Consider the following 16,894-nt stretch of genomic DNA (forward strand, 5'->3'; position numbering starts at 1 on the left):
TCGAGGTAAAGTTGGTCATCCAACGTTCGAGTCGTATAAAAACACTTCGATATCGATTCATCCTATATTGAAGGCTTACCAAGCGTCGATTTCATTCTCTGGGAAAACCTACCCGATAAATTTGAATTGGAAAATCGTTGAATCTAACAGGATCCATGGTGATTGAATGGAGAAACGATGTCACGGATACCACCGAGGAAACGGAACGCCTCTGCGCGTGCGAGACGAATGTCAGGAGCGCGAACGACGATCACGCGTTACTTTTAATAGAATCGGGCGCGCATCGGCGCGCACGAAACGGGAAATTGACGGCGGCGTGCGCGTACGGCTAGAAAATTTATGGTAATCCTGTGTCAGTTGCTGCCACGTTTCGATTTTTCCACCCTCGTCCTACGTGTACGACACATCCTACTGAATGTTTAATACTGCTTTTCGCTCGGAGCTTCTCTTCTTTTTTTTTTTTTTATCATCCAACGTCTTTTTTATCGTTGTTGTACGATCGTATTATGACAACACTATTGCCCTATGTATGTATGCGTGGGACATTTACCTTGAATCGTATGTAAAACAGCAAGCCCGCGACAAGTCGTACGAGTTATTCGTTGAATAGTAGATACATGTGTGTTTGATCAAGGGCTGGGTGATTCCACTTAAAATAATTTGTATAGCTTTTCGTATATGTTTGAAGTGGTTCATGGGTAATTGGCCACTTGTGTAAGACTTCCCTGGACTAACAAGTACACGCGTAACACGCATCCTTCCGTCTGTCTAACAATGATGTACAATTTGCTATGACCCGGTGATGTAGTTGATGGGAAGCCCCCCCACGTGTGAGACCAGCACTGGAATGCAACTCGAATAGCTGCGTATGTGGTCGCTTGTCAACCTTAATCCGTTTATCAGCATCCAATTTCTCGCGTTAAGACGAGCGATACATTTTCGAGCGAGGCTACCAGAGATTTCGAATAAAGTGGAACAATTTATATAATCAGAATTTACATAGTGATCGATGTAATCCTCAAAATTTAAAAATTTATCCGTGAAATTACCTGTATATAGTTGAGATGTTAAAAACTCACTGGAAAATAGCAAATGATCACGCCTTAAGCATAGCGAAATTTTACAAACTACAAATTAGATGTTACTATCTAATAAATTCTCTTGTCTAACAATGACAGGTTTAACAATGAAATAAAGATTTGGTAAGGAATTTTATAAATTTTACAAATCGATTGATTGTTTAGTTTGACATAAAATTGTACATTCGGACGAGGACTGTATCTTTTTATTGAACTCTTACGAACAATAATAGCTGGTCAAATGTTGCTTATGCCGATGATCGACACGTATTGATCTAACTTTCTCAATTCGAGGAACTTGCACCGACATCGTGCTATTGTGACTCAAAGTTGACAGAGAATTCATCATTCAACGAACTCTCAACACCAGACGTTTCTAAAGTAGACGAAAATTTCTCAAGAAGTGAAACGACGCATGGCGTGATGGTAGCCAAACGAAAAGAAGCCTGTAGAGACACGTGGCGTTAATTAAGTCGCGGCGAAGGCAATCGAGTCTGAGCCACGACGCACGAAAGTCGAGGAAAGTGGACGAGAATCGCGTGTCGTCGTCGTCGCGCCTCGTCACGTGTTGAAATGCAAACGTGAGGCAAGACTCTCCGTTTCGTACGCTCGAGACATCTCGTCTCGAGATCGAGTCGTGCCCTCTTGTCTCTTTTCGAGGAACTCCGAACGTAGCGTGTCCGAACGCGTGCATCTTGATTTTCTGCGCCGCGTCGGTCAGCTTTCACTGCTCTTGTCTACTTTTCGTATAAAATAATCCATCAATTATATTTCTGTCATGTCTACGTGAACTTTCTGTCATCAATTAACGTAGACGAATAACTTGCAGACGTGTCGAAATTATCGATTCATAACGAATGAATTTTGTTATTGCAGTTTCTTTGGAAAGTTCATAGCGAAATTTAGGGAACGTGTATTTGTAGGTATTTGAGAAATTTCATGATCGTTTCTCCGAAAAAGCTTGTCATTGTCAGCAATGAATTTGTCGAAGTAGTTTCTACAGGCTTCTCCACTATTCAGCTTCCTGCAATGGAGAAATGTTTTGTAAAAAGCAAAATATGGATAATATGCGATAAATTCTCGACGAATATTGAACATTTTTTACAAGGTCTTTCTCCCTGTTGGAAAATACCATCGATATGGATCAATACGAGTATATTCTCCTTTTAATTGATGCATTTCATGTCCAACTGAAGGCAGTACATATCCGTCAATCAATGATTTGTTGATCGGCTGGTATGTACTAGAAGTTGATTGCTCTCTACTGTGCTTTTATTTTCTATTTATTTTATTATATTTATTTCCTGCGCAATACATATCTATTTTGTAAGATACTAATGAAAGTAAAGCTCCATAGATTTTTCCAAATATTTATGTATATGTTCTAACACTTATAGCCAACGATATACCTGTGCATAATAAATAATTTTTTTCAGCTTTTCTGAATTGTGCAATACATAGGATATAATAAAATAAACCGAATGTAAAAAACAACACGAACCTTCGAGCAATAAAATAACTATCCAAAGAACAAAACGTAGTTAAACACAAAAGGAGAAGCGCTGTTATTCACTTGGCGAAGCGCGTAATTCGCATCCTTTCACGGGAGTCGCATTGATCTTTAGGCAAGGCGCAGGTATAGGACGAGTCGAAGCGTCACGTCGGTCACGTTTTCTCTTTCCTCTTTCTTTCCTGTCCCTTCTTTTTCTTTTTCTTTTCTCTCGCAGCCCGTTTACCCTGTGCTGTCTGTAGGCGTTAAACGCGAGCCAAAGGATACCGTCGATCGATCGAACCTATCATCTGGGTCAGCCTCGCGCCACTCTCCACGTGTACACAGCCCTTTTTATCCTCTGCGCTCTCGAACTCGCCGCATCTACACGCTGATATCACAAGCTAACGAACTTACCCGGAGATACGGTGCGCGATTAATCAACGAACTCGAGGAATCTGCTCGATTACCTTGTAATTAGTTACGAGTCGCTGTATCCTGGAATTAAGAACCGAACGTGCTTCCATTCGGTAGGTCCGTTTGATCGGTCAGAGATCTTCTAACGAACGATGATCGCGGATTTTGTAGTGTACGTTGTGTTATGTTCCGTGAGATCCACGGCTAATGGGGAACCAGTGTTTCGCAGGCGCAAGAACACTGCCGGTTGCGGAGTCGTAACGAGACGATACTCCTTGTACTATGGTATAATTACGCGGAGCAACTGTTATCTATGGCTTGTAGTTCGGTGAAAGCCTAAAAGGGGTAGACAACCTCGGTCACGCCTACATCCTGCTCGGAATGTTTGCGGTTTAACGAATTATTTCATTCGACTCCTATACATCCGGCTAGATAAATTTCTGAGCAAGCGAAGTTAACGAAAATCTCTCGTTAAAATAATCATTAATTTCCTGGAAAGAGGCCAAAGCTTTTAATTTGATGAATTCTACGATATGTCGAGCTCAAGTCATTGTCCTTTATTCGATAAAGAATATCGTGTAGTACGACATACAGAGTGTCATAGGAGAGAAGGTGAAAACGAGCAGAGAGAAAGAGAGAGAGAGAGAGAGAGATTTTGAATCGATAAAAGCAGAACAGAAGCTAAGGGCGAAGCGCACGAGAGTCGGGGCAATTTAATCAAGGAGATGGAACTAACGAGCCCTCTACTTTCTTTCGATCCTTTAATCCTTGTTGAAAGAGAAAGATAATTCTTGTGTGCTTGGTCAAGAATTGAACAAGGATCTTTCTTGTTCATAAAGTGGTTAAATATGGCCGGACTTGGGTGAAACCGTTGTCGGGATTAAGGTAGATCATATTGAAAGCAATACTCGATCGTTGCTACCTTGTTGTCTTGTTTATCGTTAAACTTTCTTCGAACGACTTGGAGTACACAATAAACTGTATAATTCAGTCCCCCTTAAGCGCATAATCGGCCAGAATATGAGAAAGGAAAGTTGATCGATGTTTTCGATTTAAGTTAAAGACTTTCGTAGATTATTGGTTATTTATCGAAGCAATTCTCCACCAGCTACCACCGTTCGCGTAGAACAATTTTCCATCCACTTATTCCCGCGGCGATAATCTTCTCACCGGAGGAGAACATTCGCCTCGATCGCGATGGTTCGACTTTCGACGAGAGCAACGAGATACGCCAGCCGCTGACCGGACGAGATGCGATACCGCGGATTAATTCGCCGAGATTAAAGACACACGAGGACGATTGTTCGTGTCTCTCCGTGTGTGTGCACCCTCTTTAGATTTCTAAGAAGGAAATACACTGGTGCTCATTGTACACTTCATTTCTTATTGAAACGAGAAACTAACGAAGCCGCCAGCAAATCCGGTGAGATTAGCTTCGGAAGAAGAGATTACACACCACGTCGAAAATATCGATTATCAGATCGATACCACAACAAACACCATCATCGAGTTTCACCTAACAAGTTCACAGCGAGTTATAGCGAACGTTAACACTATGATGACCGATTGATAATGCTATATATAGTATCTAGTATCATGTGAGTGTTGGCTATGCGTACGATACATACAGCGACTCATGAAAGTCATTGAACACTTATAGAAATCTCCTTACGGACCTAGAAAAAATCACATTTATTCAATCTTCAACGTGAAAACTATAAAACTTGAGATTAGCTGCTCGTCATAGTGTTAAAGTGACTCGAATTAACTAATGTTAGTTAAATAATGTTAAGGTAAGGTTAAGTAAAATTTGCAGAGAGAAAAATTCGGATCAAATTTCTCGAGTTTCGACGTTATCATAGTTTCTTTGACCTTGGTCCAAGAATCTTGCTGCAGACTCATTTAAATTCCTCCAAGCTTCATTCGTTAATTTGACTCGAAGGGGAGGGAAATGGGAGCAAAGCGTAGGAACGATTCTTCTTCGTGTCTGCTATCAAAAGGATCTTCGTTCGTATCTTTCGCCCCCACATAATGTAAGATGTAGGGGACGGTCGTGCTTGTTCGTGAGTGGAAATTAGAAGAGTGCATTTCGTGTAGCGAAATCTAGCCCTCGTCGTGGATTTTTCACCCTCGAACGTTTGATTCCACGTTGTTGTGTTGCTTACATCCGGCAACCTCCGGTTCTTATCTTCTCCCCAAGATCTTTCAACGGGTTCGAGAGGCTCGACACGCCGCGAAAGATCGTTTTTCCTTGGCCCTGGTTGCTCCACTTTCGCCGACCGTGGTCGATCGTTTAATTTACAGAGAGCCAAGAACTTGCTTCGCGGAAGCTCGGAGGAAGGAGAAAGAGAAGAATATATGAAAATGGGGAATAAAAAAAATAGAAGAGTGAAATAAAGAAGCTGGTGAAGTCTTTTTGGTCATGGGTGTCTTGGTGCCTCCTCCACCCGAGATATTTATTACAGCGGAACGAAGTTATTGCCTGTCGAAGCCACGATCCTCGGCAACGATCATAGGAACGAAATTATTTGCGTTCCTTTTGCGCCTTCCGGGAATCAGCGAGGCACGACCCAATTCTCGTTGATACACGTTTCGCCTAGTCGAGTTAGGCTCGTATTGGGCCAGATTCAGCATCTACAAACGAATTTATTAGGAACTTGGGTACAAGTGTTATATAGAATCCTAATAGAAAATTCTACGATCGCTAGACTGTGGCTGTTTATGCATCCATTGACGATATAAACCTGCAAAAATACATGGAATGCACGTAATCTGCGAAAGTATAGAAAATATCAAATTACATTTAACGTGCGAAACAAGCCTCCGATTAGATTCTATTTCTTTAATTGGCCTCATAAATGTATAAATTTCTTCTTTACATCGATCTCGTTTTTGGAACAAATGCACTTTTTTCGTCTACCTTGTCACCACTCTTGTTTATTGGCAGACCGTTGGATTCCATACAGGGGATTTTGTTGCGTACGAGAATCGCTTCGTGGAAATGAATCGATCGTAACGGAATTGGATAACGCGTGGCAGCGTTTCAGTTAACTCCCTATAATCCCGATTAGCCGAGCGGACACTATGGCTAGCGTGAGTGGGGCGTTGGTAAGTTGTGCCAATTCGGTCGGTTCTTACGATCATCCGAAGATAAGCGAGAGCCCCCTGTGTTATCGATAAAAGTGGGTCGATCAAGCGGGGCCATTGATTTTCCTTCGTTTCCTTTACTCGTTTTTGAATTTCTTCCTGATGATTCACGCGAAAATCTACGACTCGTATGAGTCGATTAGCAACGGAAATTGTTGATTACTGGAACATATCCCCGGCCTGTTAAACCGTTCAGATCGTATCTTTTGCCACGCGTGTATTACGCCGCGAAATTGACTCATTTATCACGTGGAGTAGAGAAAGAAGAACGCGCGCGCGCGCTAACGCGACTCAACCATTGCGACTCGCGAAAGAATCGCATCGCAGATTGCGTATCATCGTGTTGCCACTGAAAAACAGCTCGCGTCGCTTTCACCGCGTGCCATCTGCTCGTAACACGAGACCACGTACGTACGTACGTCACGGCAGATTTAAACGGTTTTTCTTTTAATTATTTTCGCGTCAACCTTAATTACAAACGGTCCATGGCTTTGTTTACCTTGAAGGCTGCACGGATTGGCGTGTGGGCTGGATTCTAACCCGAGTAAACGCAGATTGCTACAGTGTTTCGGAAAGAATCCGAGGTTGCGACGTTTTCAAGCTATCGTTATGTTTTATATGATTCGTAGTTACACTCCCGTTCATAAATAGTAGGACACCTATCGATTTCGAACAAAACGGGATACAATAGAATTTCGTTTATCTGCATCTGTTGGAACGAATTTTAGTTTCAATCAATTTAGTTAATACCCGATTAATTGAATTATCGTCGATTGGATCCATTTGTTTGAACGAAAATTATATGTACGAAAAATGATAGATAATGGGGAAAATGATATACTATGAACTGCAATTATATAAAATGTTTGTTCCTTGACAAATTCAGATAAATGGAATTCCACTATAATCTATTCGGATTGACAGGTTAGAATTATAATATATTCATACCAGACTCATAATTCAGAATAGTCAGAAAGAGATTTGTCAAAATTATTTGAAAGAATTATAAGAAAATACGCCTTCATCGCATTTTGTTTGTAATCCTAATTTACTTTTATAGATATCCTAGTAGGTACTTCTGAACGGGAGTGTATGTATAAAGAAGATCGTGAAATTCGCGTGGAAAGCGGACGCAATTGGAAACGCGGTTATGACACATCCTCGATCACTCGTAGAAATCAAGCGTTCGCGTTATTAAAACGCTCGTGGCTATAAATAATCGAATCGGACGTTAAACGATCGTTGGCTAAGAGAAAGTCATGTGTACGTGACGTAATTTTTGTAGGGGCCCTTTCGGCCGACTCCTCGACGCGGAAGAAAACGTTTTTCTTCTATTAGATTTTTTTCTTTTCTTTTTTTCTTTTTTTAACGAGTAATCGGGATGATGATGCATGGTCAGTGCCGAGAAGAAGGTCGTTTTTGCGCTGCCGATGGATTTTTGCGCCAACTGGACGATCGTAAAAAAGATAGTAACTAATCCGAACGGTACACGAAGCTACTTTTGGCTCATGGTCTCGCGGATTACCGTCACGTCTCGGCGTCCCTTTTCTGGACGATCGCGCGTATCGAGCATCACAATGCCGTAATATCATACACGCGAGCTGCGAAATAACGGGGACTCGCGTGACGCGCCAATTTAGCGATGATTTAATCCTCCGCGCCAACCAGTTTTCTATGCATTCCGCGCTTCTCGTTTGTCGGCGCGTAGCTGTGCCTTCGGATTATTGACATTTCACTAAGTTTTCTGATAGCAGTCGCTGTGCGAGCCCCTCAGGAATCAAACCGATCAACTTTACTTTTTGCAAACTTCTCAGTTTCGTTATCTGGATGCATTATTATTATTAAGCATCTCAAAGAAATAAATTATTTCCTTCCATAAGTTTATTTGTTTTGCAAGAGAATAAAATAAACGTACGTAAATCCCAATAGAATTCTTAAAGGATTGTATCGTTGGACACATTTTCTTTACATTCTAATTTATGAGGTTAATCAATATATCTCAACGTATTACACACAATTTTCGCTACTTGATCCGATCTCTTCGAAACGTTAGAAATATTGGATCGTACTGAAACTTTTCACAGCTTCGAACCGACTTTTGAGCCGTTTTTATCGAATATTCCTTCGCTGAAATCAAGCATTTTCATTTTATAAAACCATAATTTTACTAGAATCTTCTTAAAAGTTTTCTGCCTAATGATTATCTAAGGTTATCGCAGTTTAATCATCGGCATCGCGGATCATCCGAAAATCACCGAGGGTTGCCGAGGTCATATCGTGTAACTTCATTCGAAGATTTAAGATGCCATTAAGATCTCATTATAGGAGCCTTAAGGTTCTTCAAAGATCTCTCAATCATCATCAAGTTCATAGCAAAATCGTCGTAATAGATTCTCCTACGTGCGAGATGAGCACTTTAATATCCCATTTACAATCAATCATCCGTTCGTTTAAAACGACCAGTTCAAAGGTCATCGTGAAAGCTTTTGGAGCGTCCAAATCTATCCGTAGAAACGATTCACAACTGATAAACTCGCCTGAGCCAAGCAACGTGACAAGATACCGTAATCAAGAACGAAGAGGAAGTTGAAGAAGAAGAAGAAGATCTCTGTCAATCCTTGGCCTGTCGGCAGATCGTGTGTCTGGTTCGATCGCGCCATGTACGAGGGTCGCCGCTATCAGACGAGTCAGACTGCTGGACTTGGCATATTAGTCCCCATAAAAGGGACATCGATCGCTATTTCAGCGACTTCGTATACGAGGCACGCACGCGGAAGATCAAGCCGCAAGAAGCTCCTCCACCGCGTGGGTAACAGTATACGATCGATGGAACTTCGGTTGGTTGTGAAGTATGCAGCGGTTTAACTTCTCGGTCAAAACTTTTTTCTTCTTCTTTCGATTTCTCCGTGGGATCTGGCAAGCAACTTGAATTTTTCAAGTTGTCGCGTCCCACCGCTGCGCCGCAGACACGCGCCCGTCTGCTTGGAATATTCATCGACCCTTGGTCTCAGTTTCAGATTCCACGAGAATTCGGTGCGGTTGCGTAACGAAACTTTTTGCAAGCAGCGAGCAAGGACGAGGCACTTAATCGAGCTCGATCGGACTTGATACTGGAAACTCGTAGCGGTAGACCACTTTCCTCGGTGCAGATAACTGCTTCAGCGTTGTAATACGCTTTTAAGCGAGGCATCCAATTAACCATCCAGGTAACAGGATCAAAGGAACACGCCAACGAATCTGACAGAATTTCAGATACGGTTGTGCCATGTTGATTGGCGGGGATTTTATTTCATTAGCTGACCCTCGCTATCTCCGATGGTTTTCGAAGAGAAGAAACAAATGAAAAACGAACGAAGAAAAGAAAGAAACAAGTTTGTCAGATATTCGTATCCTACTCGGGCTCGGTGGTAAAGAAAGATGTTCCTACGAATATGCTTCCTTTGATAATAATTAGAAATATATCTAGCTCTTCGATCTGTTGATTTTAAATGTTCATTTTTTTAAGCAGGAATTCAAACCCGACGGTGATGATTTGTAATAAGCGTATAAGACTTAAGCGTAAAAATGACTTGGAATATACATACAGTTACTCTCAAAAGCCCTTTGTACACTTTATAACGCGTAAACTGTAAAGAAAACGCCATTTATATTTAAATCCTATATCTATTTCTTAATATGTAATGCAGTAATAAAACAGTACAATTTTTACAGTAAAGTTTTGTAGCATATATTTCAACACAAGTGGCTACTTCGTAAAGTGAACGAAGGCTTGCGAAGTCTTCTATGATAGAACACTCGACACCATTATTTACATCAACGTAACAAGAAGCTAATTCAAAATATACAGTTAGTTGTATAACATGGTAGAATATACCTGACCGAAGTGATCAATGGTTATATACCTACTTTCTTAAGTCATTGTACGTTAAACGGACAAATGTGTCGGCTATCCATATTCCTATAGCGCAAAACGTAGAAAAAAATTACTCGGGATTTCTTGGAATCATATCTCCCTCGATACCTGTTCAGGTAAGGTCCCGACCAATATAACACTATTATAACGGTTCTATCGTCGAGCATCGAAATTGTTCCCCATTTGAGACTGAGACCATCGTTTCAACCAACGCATTCGTTTCCATATTCCTTCTCGAAAGCTTTGCAGTGTCAAGTCGTTACGTGCTTCCGAGAAACGTTCTAACGATCGTCACGTTATGCGGTATAGGTTCGGTGCAGCTTCATGAAACATTCCCTAGCTATAAAAGCGAGCTTGGCGCAAATTGCCAACCGCGGTCGGCCATGTCGTACGCTGGGGATATTCTCGCATCGCGAGCTTCTCACTCGACCGGCTCGCGCGCCTCCTCCCACCTTCCTCTTGTGCGCGTTTACGCTTAGCGAACGCGACGCTCGGTTTATCTTCAGCAAGAAAATCGCGGCCTGCCTCAACAGATCCGATGGATCGATCGAAACAGCACGCCGCGTTGTCATGCTTCGATAAGAAACACAATAAAAACGTGTACCAAGTACAATCCGGCGTTGCTCGAGTTGACCTACGGTTTATACCGTTCAGGTGAAAGTCCATGTCTGTTTGTTTGTTTTTTTAGTTATTTACCATTGCTACAAACTATTTGCTACATGAAAGGTAATATATAAGAAGGAGACATATGATTATACATGTGTAACTTGAGAAGAAATTATTATTCACGAAGGTATTCGAACATTTGTAAATTGTTTTTTTTTTAATGTGTTATATGTGTTATACTAGACGTTTTGAAATTTCATTAGCACTATTACGAGACTCGACTACTATGATTATATTAGTAAAGCGTGAAACAAATCTGAGAATGTATATAGAAATTGCAAAGTATTTAGTTCAAGTAAAGTTCCGCACAGATCAGAGAAGTATTTAAATCAATTATCTTGTATTATGTTAATAAACCTCGTTATTCAGTGGGGCCATGTTTAACACATATTATATTTGCTTAATTTGGCTATTTATGCAGTATGATACTTTTTGTTTTTTTACTAGACATACATATGTTTGCAATAAATATAAATAAAATTTGTTTTACACTTTATCGATATAATTATGGTATTGATTGAAAAATTAATAAAATTTTAAAATATTTTATATAACGCGCATAATGTATTCATGGAATATTTTATAATATATTTTTATAGTAAATATTCAAGTATTTCCACAAGTCACTGAATGTTACTGAAAATTCAAGTTCTACTTAAGACATTTATCCACTGATCCTGTTCCTTGGATATGTGTTCTAGAAATGAATTCTATTATAAACTCGTTTTTTCCGTTTCTTTTTTATTTGCCGAGTCAGTGAGCTTCCAGTATTTTCAGTGCTGTATCCGCTGCACACGCAGTATAAATATGTATTCACCTGATTGTATGTGCGTATTAAAATGCACATTAACGATCGCATCTTTGAGATCACTTCCTTTGCTTTCTTGCCTGTTGGGTATCGCGATACGCTGTAAACGGTCGTAATTACCGTTTAACTGTAATTCTAGGCACAAGTAATTGCCATTTAGCCGTGCGTAGAATAATGTTATAATCATAATTTTTTACGACTCCGTTAAATCTTCGGAGCGTATACTGTTAAATTGGACAATGGTTACGCGGGGAAATAAAATTACGCGCATTTAGCAATTGGAAAGCCTTAAAATCTCGGAATATTTTTTAAAGAGACGGGTATCCATCTTTGAAACAAAACGTTGAGCTTCTAGTTTATCGAGCAATGGGAACCAAGATACACGAGTGCATGGGCTATGAATAAGCTTTTACAACGGAGTACAGAGAGCACAATTGTGCTAGTGAAGCAAACGTATCGTGGGTAGTGGACATTTACGCGCAGAAAGCCCATCAGTTATTGGAGCATCTCGATCGATGCAGGAGTCAGGTTCAGTTAGCCAGTGAATTCTTTTTCAAATCCCCGGTCCAACGATCTTTCTCGTCCATTCAATTTCGTTTTTGCCATCCGCACAGACCGAACGCGTATTTCATTTTCCACGTTTCGACCATTCTACCGTGGACACTCATCCGTTCAGCGTCGATTCTCTCTCTGGTCCAGGCTGCGCGACGCAATTAGATTCCGGGAATTATATTCAGGTGCATAGGCACATGAGTATAGGTTAAAATTACGCGGAATGAATTGAAAGCTGATGCTGTGCTTTTCAATCTCGTTCCGAACGAAACGTAAAATCCGTGTGTCTGCCGGGCGAATCGTGCGTCCGCGTGCTCGGCAATTTCCGGCACCCCTCGGTGGGTCTCTCGAACGCGCCGCATCGCGGCGTCATTCAGTTGAACGCTGACCGCCACGCGCGAAGGATCGCGTTACGTTCGGTATCTGTGCGACGTCACGAGTCACTCCCGGCTGTCAGCTCAGCTGTTCATGCACTTTGACAGCGAGTCACGTCTCGCGTTTTCTCAGCGTGTCCTCGTTCCATCGTAACGATCTACCATACGATCGTCGATCAAATTCGCTGCGAGAAAGTTTGCGTACGATTGTCGAGCCGATAAATTGCGTCGAATATTCGCCTTTTCAGTGTCTGTTCGCGAGGCACGTGCTCCTCCCGAGGGAATTAAGTATCGTCAAAGAATACAGTGCGTTGAATTATTCCCTCAGACGGACGATTAGAGGTTTGTACGCAAACAGAGCTGCTCCGTTTGCGGACGGTCTGTTGGCAAACACGCTCGTCACACAGAGAATACGACATCGAGAAGGCTGTGTCTCCGATCAACGTTCACCTCGAGCACGTACACCGTTGTACGCGTTCGAAATCGCGCGCCTGAAATTACATTCAAAAGGGGACATCGTCGGGGCACGTTCCCAGCCTCTTCGTAGCTTCTTAACGAAGCACTCCGCCTTTTAAACGAATTCAACAAGGCCACTCGTCCGCGGTCAATTCGTACCAGTCCGCGTGGACGGATTCGTCCCGCTCGTCTCCTCGCTCCATTAGGGTTGACTGACCGACCGATTCACGAGTTATCGTGCTGGTCCGCGCGCAGTCTAAGATACACACGCGAAGCGTGTACGATGCGCTCGTTCCGTCGCGACAACGTGATATATCATCGAGGAAAACAGAGCGCGTGAAAGGGGAAGAGAGCAGGATCGTGGACACAGAAGCGTAACGCCGGTGGCTATACATCGAGAGAAGAGGATTTCGAGGCTGCCACGCGAATCCAGCGCGTAGTCGTCCGCCGAGAATCGTGAGCCCAGACGATCCGCAGTTAACGATCAACAAAAGTACTGGCCGGTAATTAGAGGTGGATTAATTGGACCGCGAAGCAGCTCGCGCCGGACGCGATGAAAGAGAAGAGGAACGTTGCGAGGAAGAGAGGATCGCTAGAATAAGCGCGCCGTGTTGCTTTCTCGCTTCAGGGATTCTCGTCTGCGACGAATTCCACCTCGTCTCTACGTGTAAATATTTACCGCATTGTCAGTGAACTCATTGGAACTGAAAGACTTCTTCTCGCGTAATACGGATCTGTAAATTGGAACCTGTTCGCGAACAGGTTGTCCTTGTTCAGATTGCAGTTGCAATTTCCAATTATAGTAACTGCTCACTAGTGTGTTTATGATACAGTTATCAACTTGCATCATTGTTTTTTCAACTTTTACAAATTATTAGCCATCGTCTTTTTTTTGTACAAATCTTCACATTTATCGAAAGTTCTACTTCCGAGCTCAATTACGATAAACGAAACTGGGAAGATCGGAAGATCGATAGATCGAAAAAGGGTGGTCGATCGATTGATCACGAGCGCGAGTGAACCGGCGGCGGTCAGCGTGTCGGGGATCGGGTCGGAGGATGCGCCGTCGCGCGACAACGCGATTTTCGGCGATCGTGGCGATAGGATGTTGACAGCCCGTTCTGGGCCTTTTGGGCTCGGCGTACCGCGAACCCTGGGGCCCGCGGAGGGGAGCGATCATCTCTTCCTACTACCTGAAAGGGCACTGATCATGGATAGCACCCACTTGCGACAGGACCTGGCTGGTCTGGACTTCAACTTGCACCTGAACCTGCTCCACACTGCGCCTCGCGGCAACGTCTGGCTATGTGAGTCTCGCTACTTTGTACTAGGTCACTGTCTAGGGATGATAGAACGCGCGCGCGCGCCCGGTAGACGCTTTTTATATCCTGCGAAAACCAAAGGGGCAGAGATTCCGGTTCCATGGAACTGGTCTTTGATGTAGTTTCTCTTGTTTGTTTCGATGATTTGACGGTGTTGCTACAAACACGCGTTCGTGGTTGAAATGTAGACAAATTGCAGGATTCGTATGGTGTGTATAGCAAGTATGTTTGTTTAAATGGCTTCGTTCCGTCGATGATTCGGCATTCTAAATACAAAAGTAGGACCTTTTGTTTTTCCTCGCTCGTTCACCTGGTTCGTTCGTTAGAACGAGTTTTACGGCCGAGACAGAGCGTAATGTTTAACGCGTAATCAAGGTGCATTTGTTCGGATTACGTGTTTTTCGTCTGAATGGAGAACACGTTCGAGGTTACAAAAAATGCTGTTTTATTGGAACAAGTATTCTTTGAATCGCGTGCTCAATACGGCTTCTGTGTGTTTCTAGCTGTTCGTTTTAGTCGTTTAGCGTTTTCTGTTTGAATGCAGTGAAAATAAACCGTAGAGAATTTTTATACACACACAATCATTCAAATATATATACTATTCATAGATATTCATAGCAACCGCATTGTGTAATGTTTTTTGTAAATCTCTCGTGTTCGGTTTTGTACTTTCATAAAACGTACCAATTAATTTCTCAACGTAACCTAGAAATTGTAATGATCGGTGATTACCGTAAAGTTTTTACTCCTGCATCAAAAGGTCATTAAATTGCATCCATCCTAGAACATAATTCTCGGTTCAGCTTCTTGGCATAAACTTACCAGCCAACTGTCACGAGTAAGAAAAGCTTTTCAGATCGACTCCTTTTTCGCTTAATGAAAGTAACGCAGCAACCCAAGGATACTTCATTACCATGATGAAGGCTCTAGTTAATGCCAGATGTCAATGCGAGATGCATTCTGAATATTTTTGCTTCTCCTTTAACATTAGTATTACCGACCACTCTAATGTAAGACTTGTATCAAAGAAATCAAAGTGAACGGTACATGAAGATTATATAATCATATTTATTATAAAAAAATCATTTAAATTCTCAAAAATATATCATTGTAAATCTATGAAATTTCTATGGAAGGCTATAAATTGCTTTATCCACATGTTTTATAAAAAAAACCATTCAAGTTCCCAAAAATGCATCGCCATAAAATTATAATGTTTCCATAAAACTTCATAAATTGGTCATTCTGTCTGCCCCAATAATTTTCATATTAAAGTTACGTGGTTCTTCCTAACGATAAACTCTATTATTCAATATCCAATTTCGAGCTCTATTATTATAATTTATCACAAAATTGCATTTTTTAAAATATCGTCGCCGATTTATCACACAATATATATTCGTAAAATTTCTGTTGCCACGTTCGTAAAATTTTACCATTTTACAAAAACATCGGATGATGTCGCGATGACAATCGTGTCTGTCTATCGATGAAAACGTTACGCCGTTCGTAATTTTCGTTACACGATGTTCTGTCAGTTTTTAATTTTCGTCAGGCCGTTTCGGTGGAGCCAGAAAAACAAGGAGCATAGAGCACGGAATTGTACTGGAAAATGGAAAACCCTTGCCTCTGTGCTACCGAGGGCTCGGAAAACAAGGGTGCGCATTATTGGTCCATAAAAGTAGCTGTCGTACGAACACGTCTCGTGTTTCACGTTTCGTGATGTCTTAAACCTGCTTTTCGGTTGACTTTCTACCACACATATATTTTACAGCATCTTACGTAATCTTTTAATTATGTTACTACCAGAACAATTTACCTTTGTATCCTTTAAAAAAATGTATTAAGTACGAGTAATTTAGTACTGGCAATTTTTAATGCCTGTTTTAATATGTTGCACTTGAATGGTTAGAATCAATATAATACGATGAACTTAAATAGGAATATATGAATTTCTTCGCAGCCAAGTCGAACAACTCCATTTCTGCATGTTTCTTTATTTCATTATCCGAATACATGATCAAAGATTGATTATTCTGAAAACAAATAATTTATCTCCACGTGTTTATATATTGCAAGAGGATGGCACGATCAGCTGCAAATTTCAAACTAAGTCGAGAGAAATAATTCTTGAAGTTCACTGATATGTTGCATCTGATACAAACAGTAATTTTGCCAAATGCGTTTACGCATTGTAACTAAAATGAACTCATCCCGGTTGAATCCATTTATCCAAGAGTGAACTTTTATTATATAAATGAATCGCAAGTATATCAACTTTTTGTCCCCTCATAATTTCAGACAAATGAAATTCTGCGGTAATTACAACGAAAAATCTGAAGCCCGTGAATTTCGATTACAGTTAAGTAGACGAAACTACTCCCCATTTAGAGCACCGTAACATCCTAAATGTACTCATAAAAAATCAACATCATCGTATATCTCATCGTGCTCGTCGTTAGAACGGTATCATTAATATTCATCGTTGACCTCGTGCTGGCCATTATAGTTTTCGTTCCGACATTTGTTCGTGATGTTATTGTCCGTGCCTGTCAAGATTGATAATTACTTTTACCATAAACGTGTTCCCTTTTTTTTTTTCCAACGCGGTGGTCGAACTCCAGGGCTTCATGGCGCCGTCAACTAGCATTTTCTCGTTGGACTTCTCGCA

The 16,894-nt window shown here is 41.4% G+C and overlaps 1 protein-coding gene across 14 annotated transcripts in view; it reads left to right on the forward strand.

Moving 5' to 3' along the window:
- Positions 1–16,894, forward strand: part of LOC122574303 (MAP7 domain-containing protein 1-like) — a 202,394-nt gene that overhangs the window by 54,429 nt on the left and 131,071 nt on the right. For 2 of the 14 annotated variants that reach the window (XM_043741823.1, XM_043741863.1), the window contains exon 1: positions 12,489–14,208. The exons of 11 other annotated variants lie outside the window; for them this stretch is intronic. In XM_043741823.1, coding sequence (XP_043597758.1) covers positions 14,007–14,208 — 202 coding nt within the window. In that variant the 5' untranslated portion in view covers positions 12,489–14,006. Of the gene's footprint in view, positions 1–12,487; positions 14,209–16,894 lie in introns of those variants that run through there. One more of the 14 variants, XM_043741792.1, reaches the window with a different exon arrangement.

The sequence above is a fragment of the Bombus pyrosoma genome, linkage group LG2 (genome assembly GCF_014825855.1).
Source record: "Bombus pyrosoma isolate SC7728 linkage group LG2, ASM1482585v1, whole genome shotgun sequence".
Taxonomy (NCBI): Eukaryota; Metazoa; Arthropoda; class Insecta; order Hymenoptera; family Apidae; genus Bombus; species Bombus pyrosoma.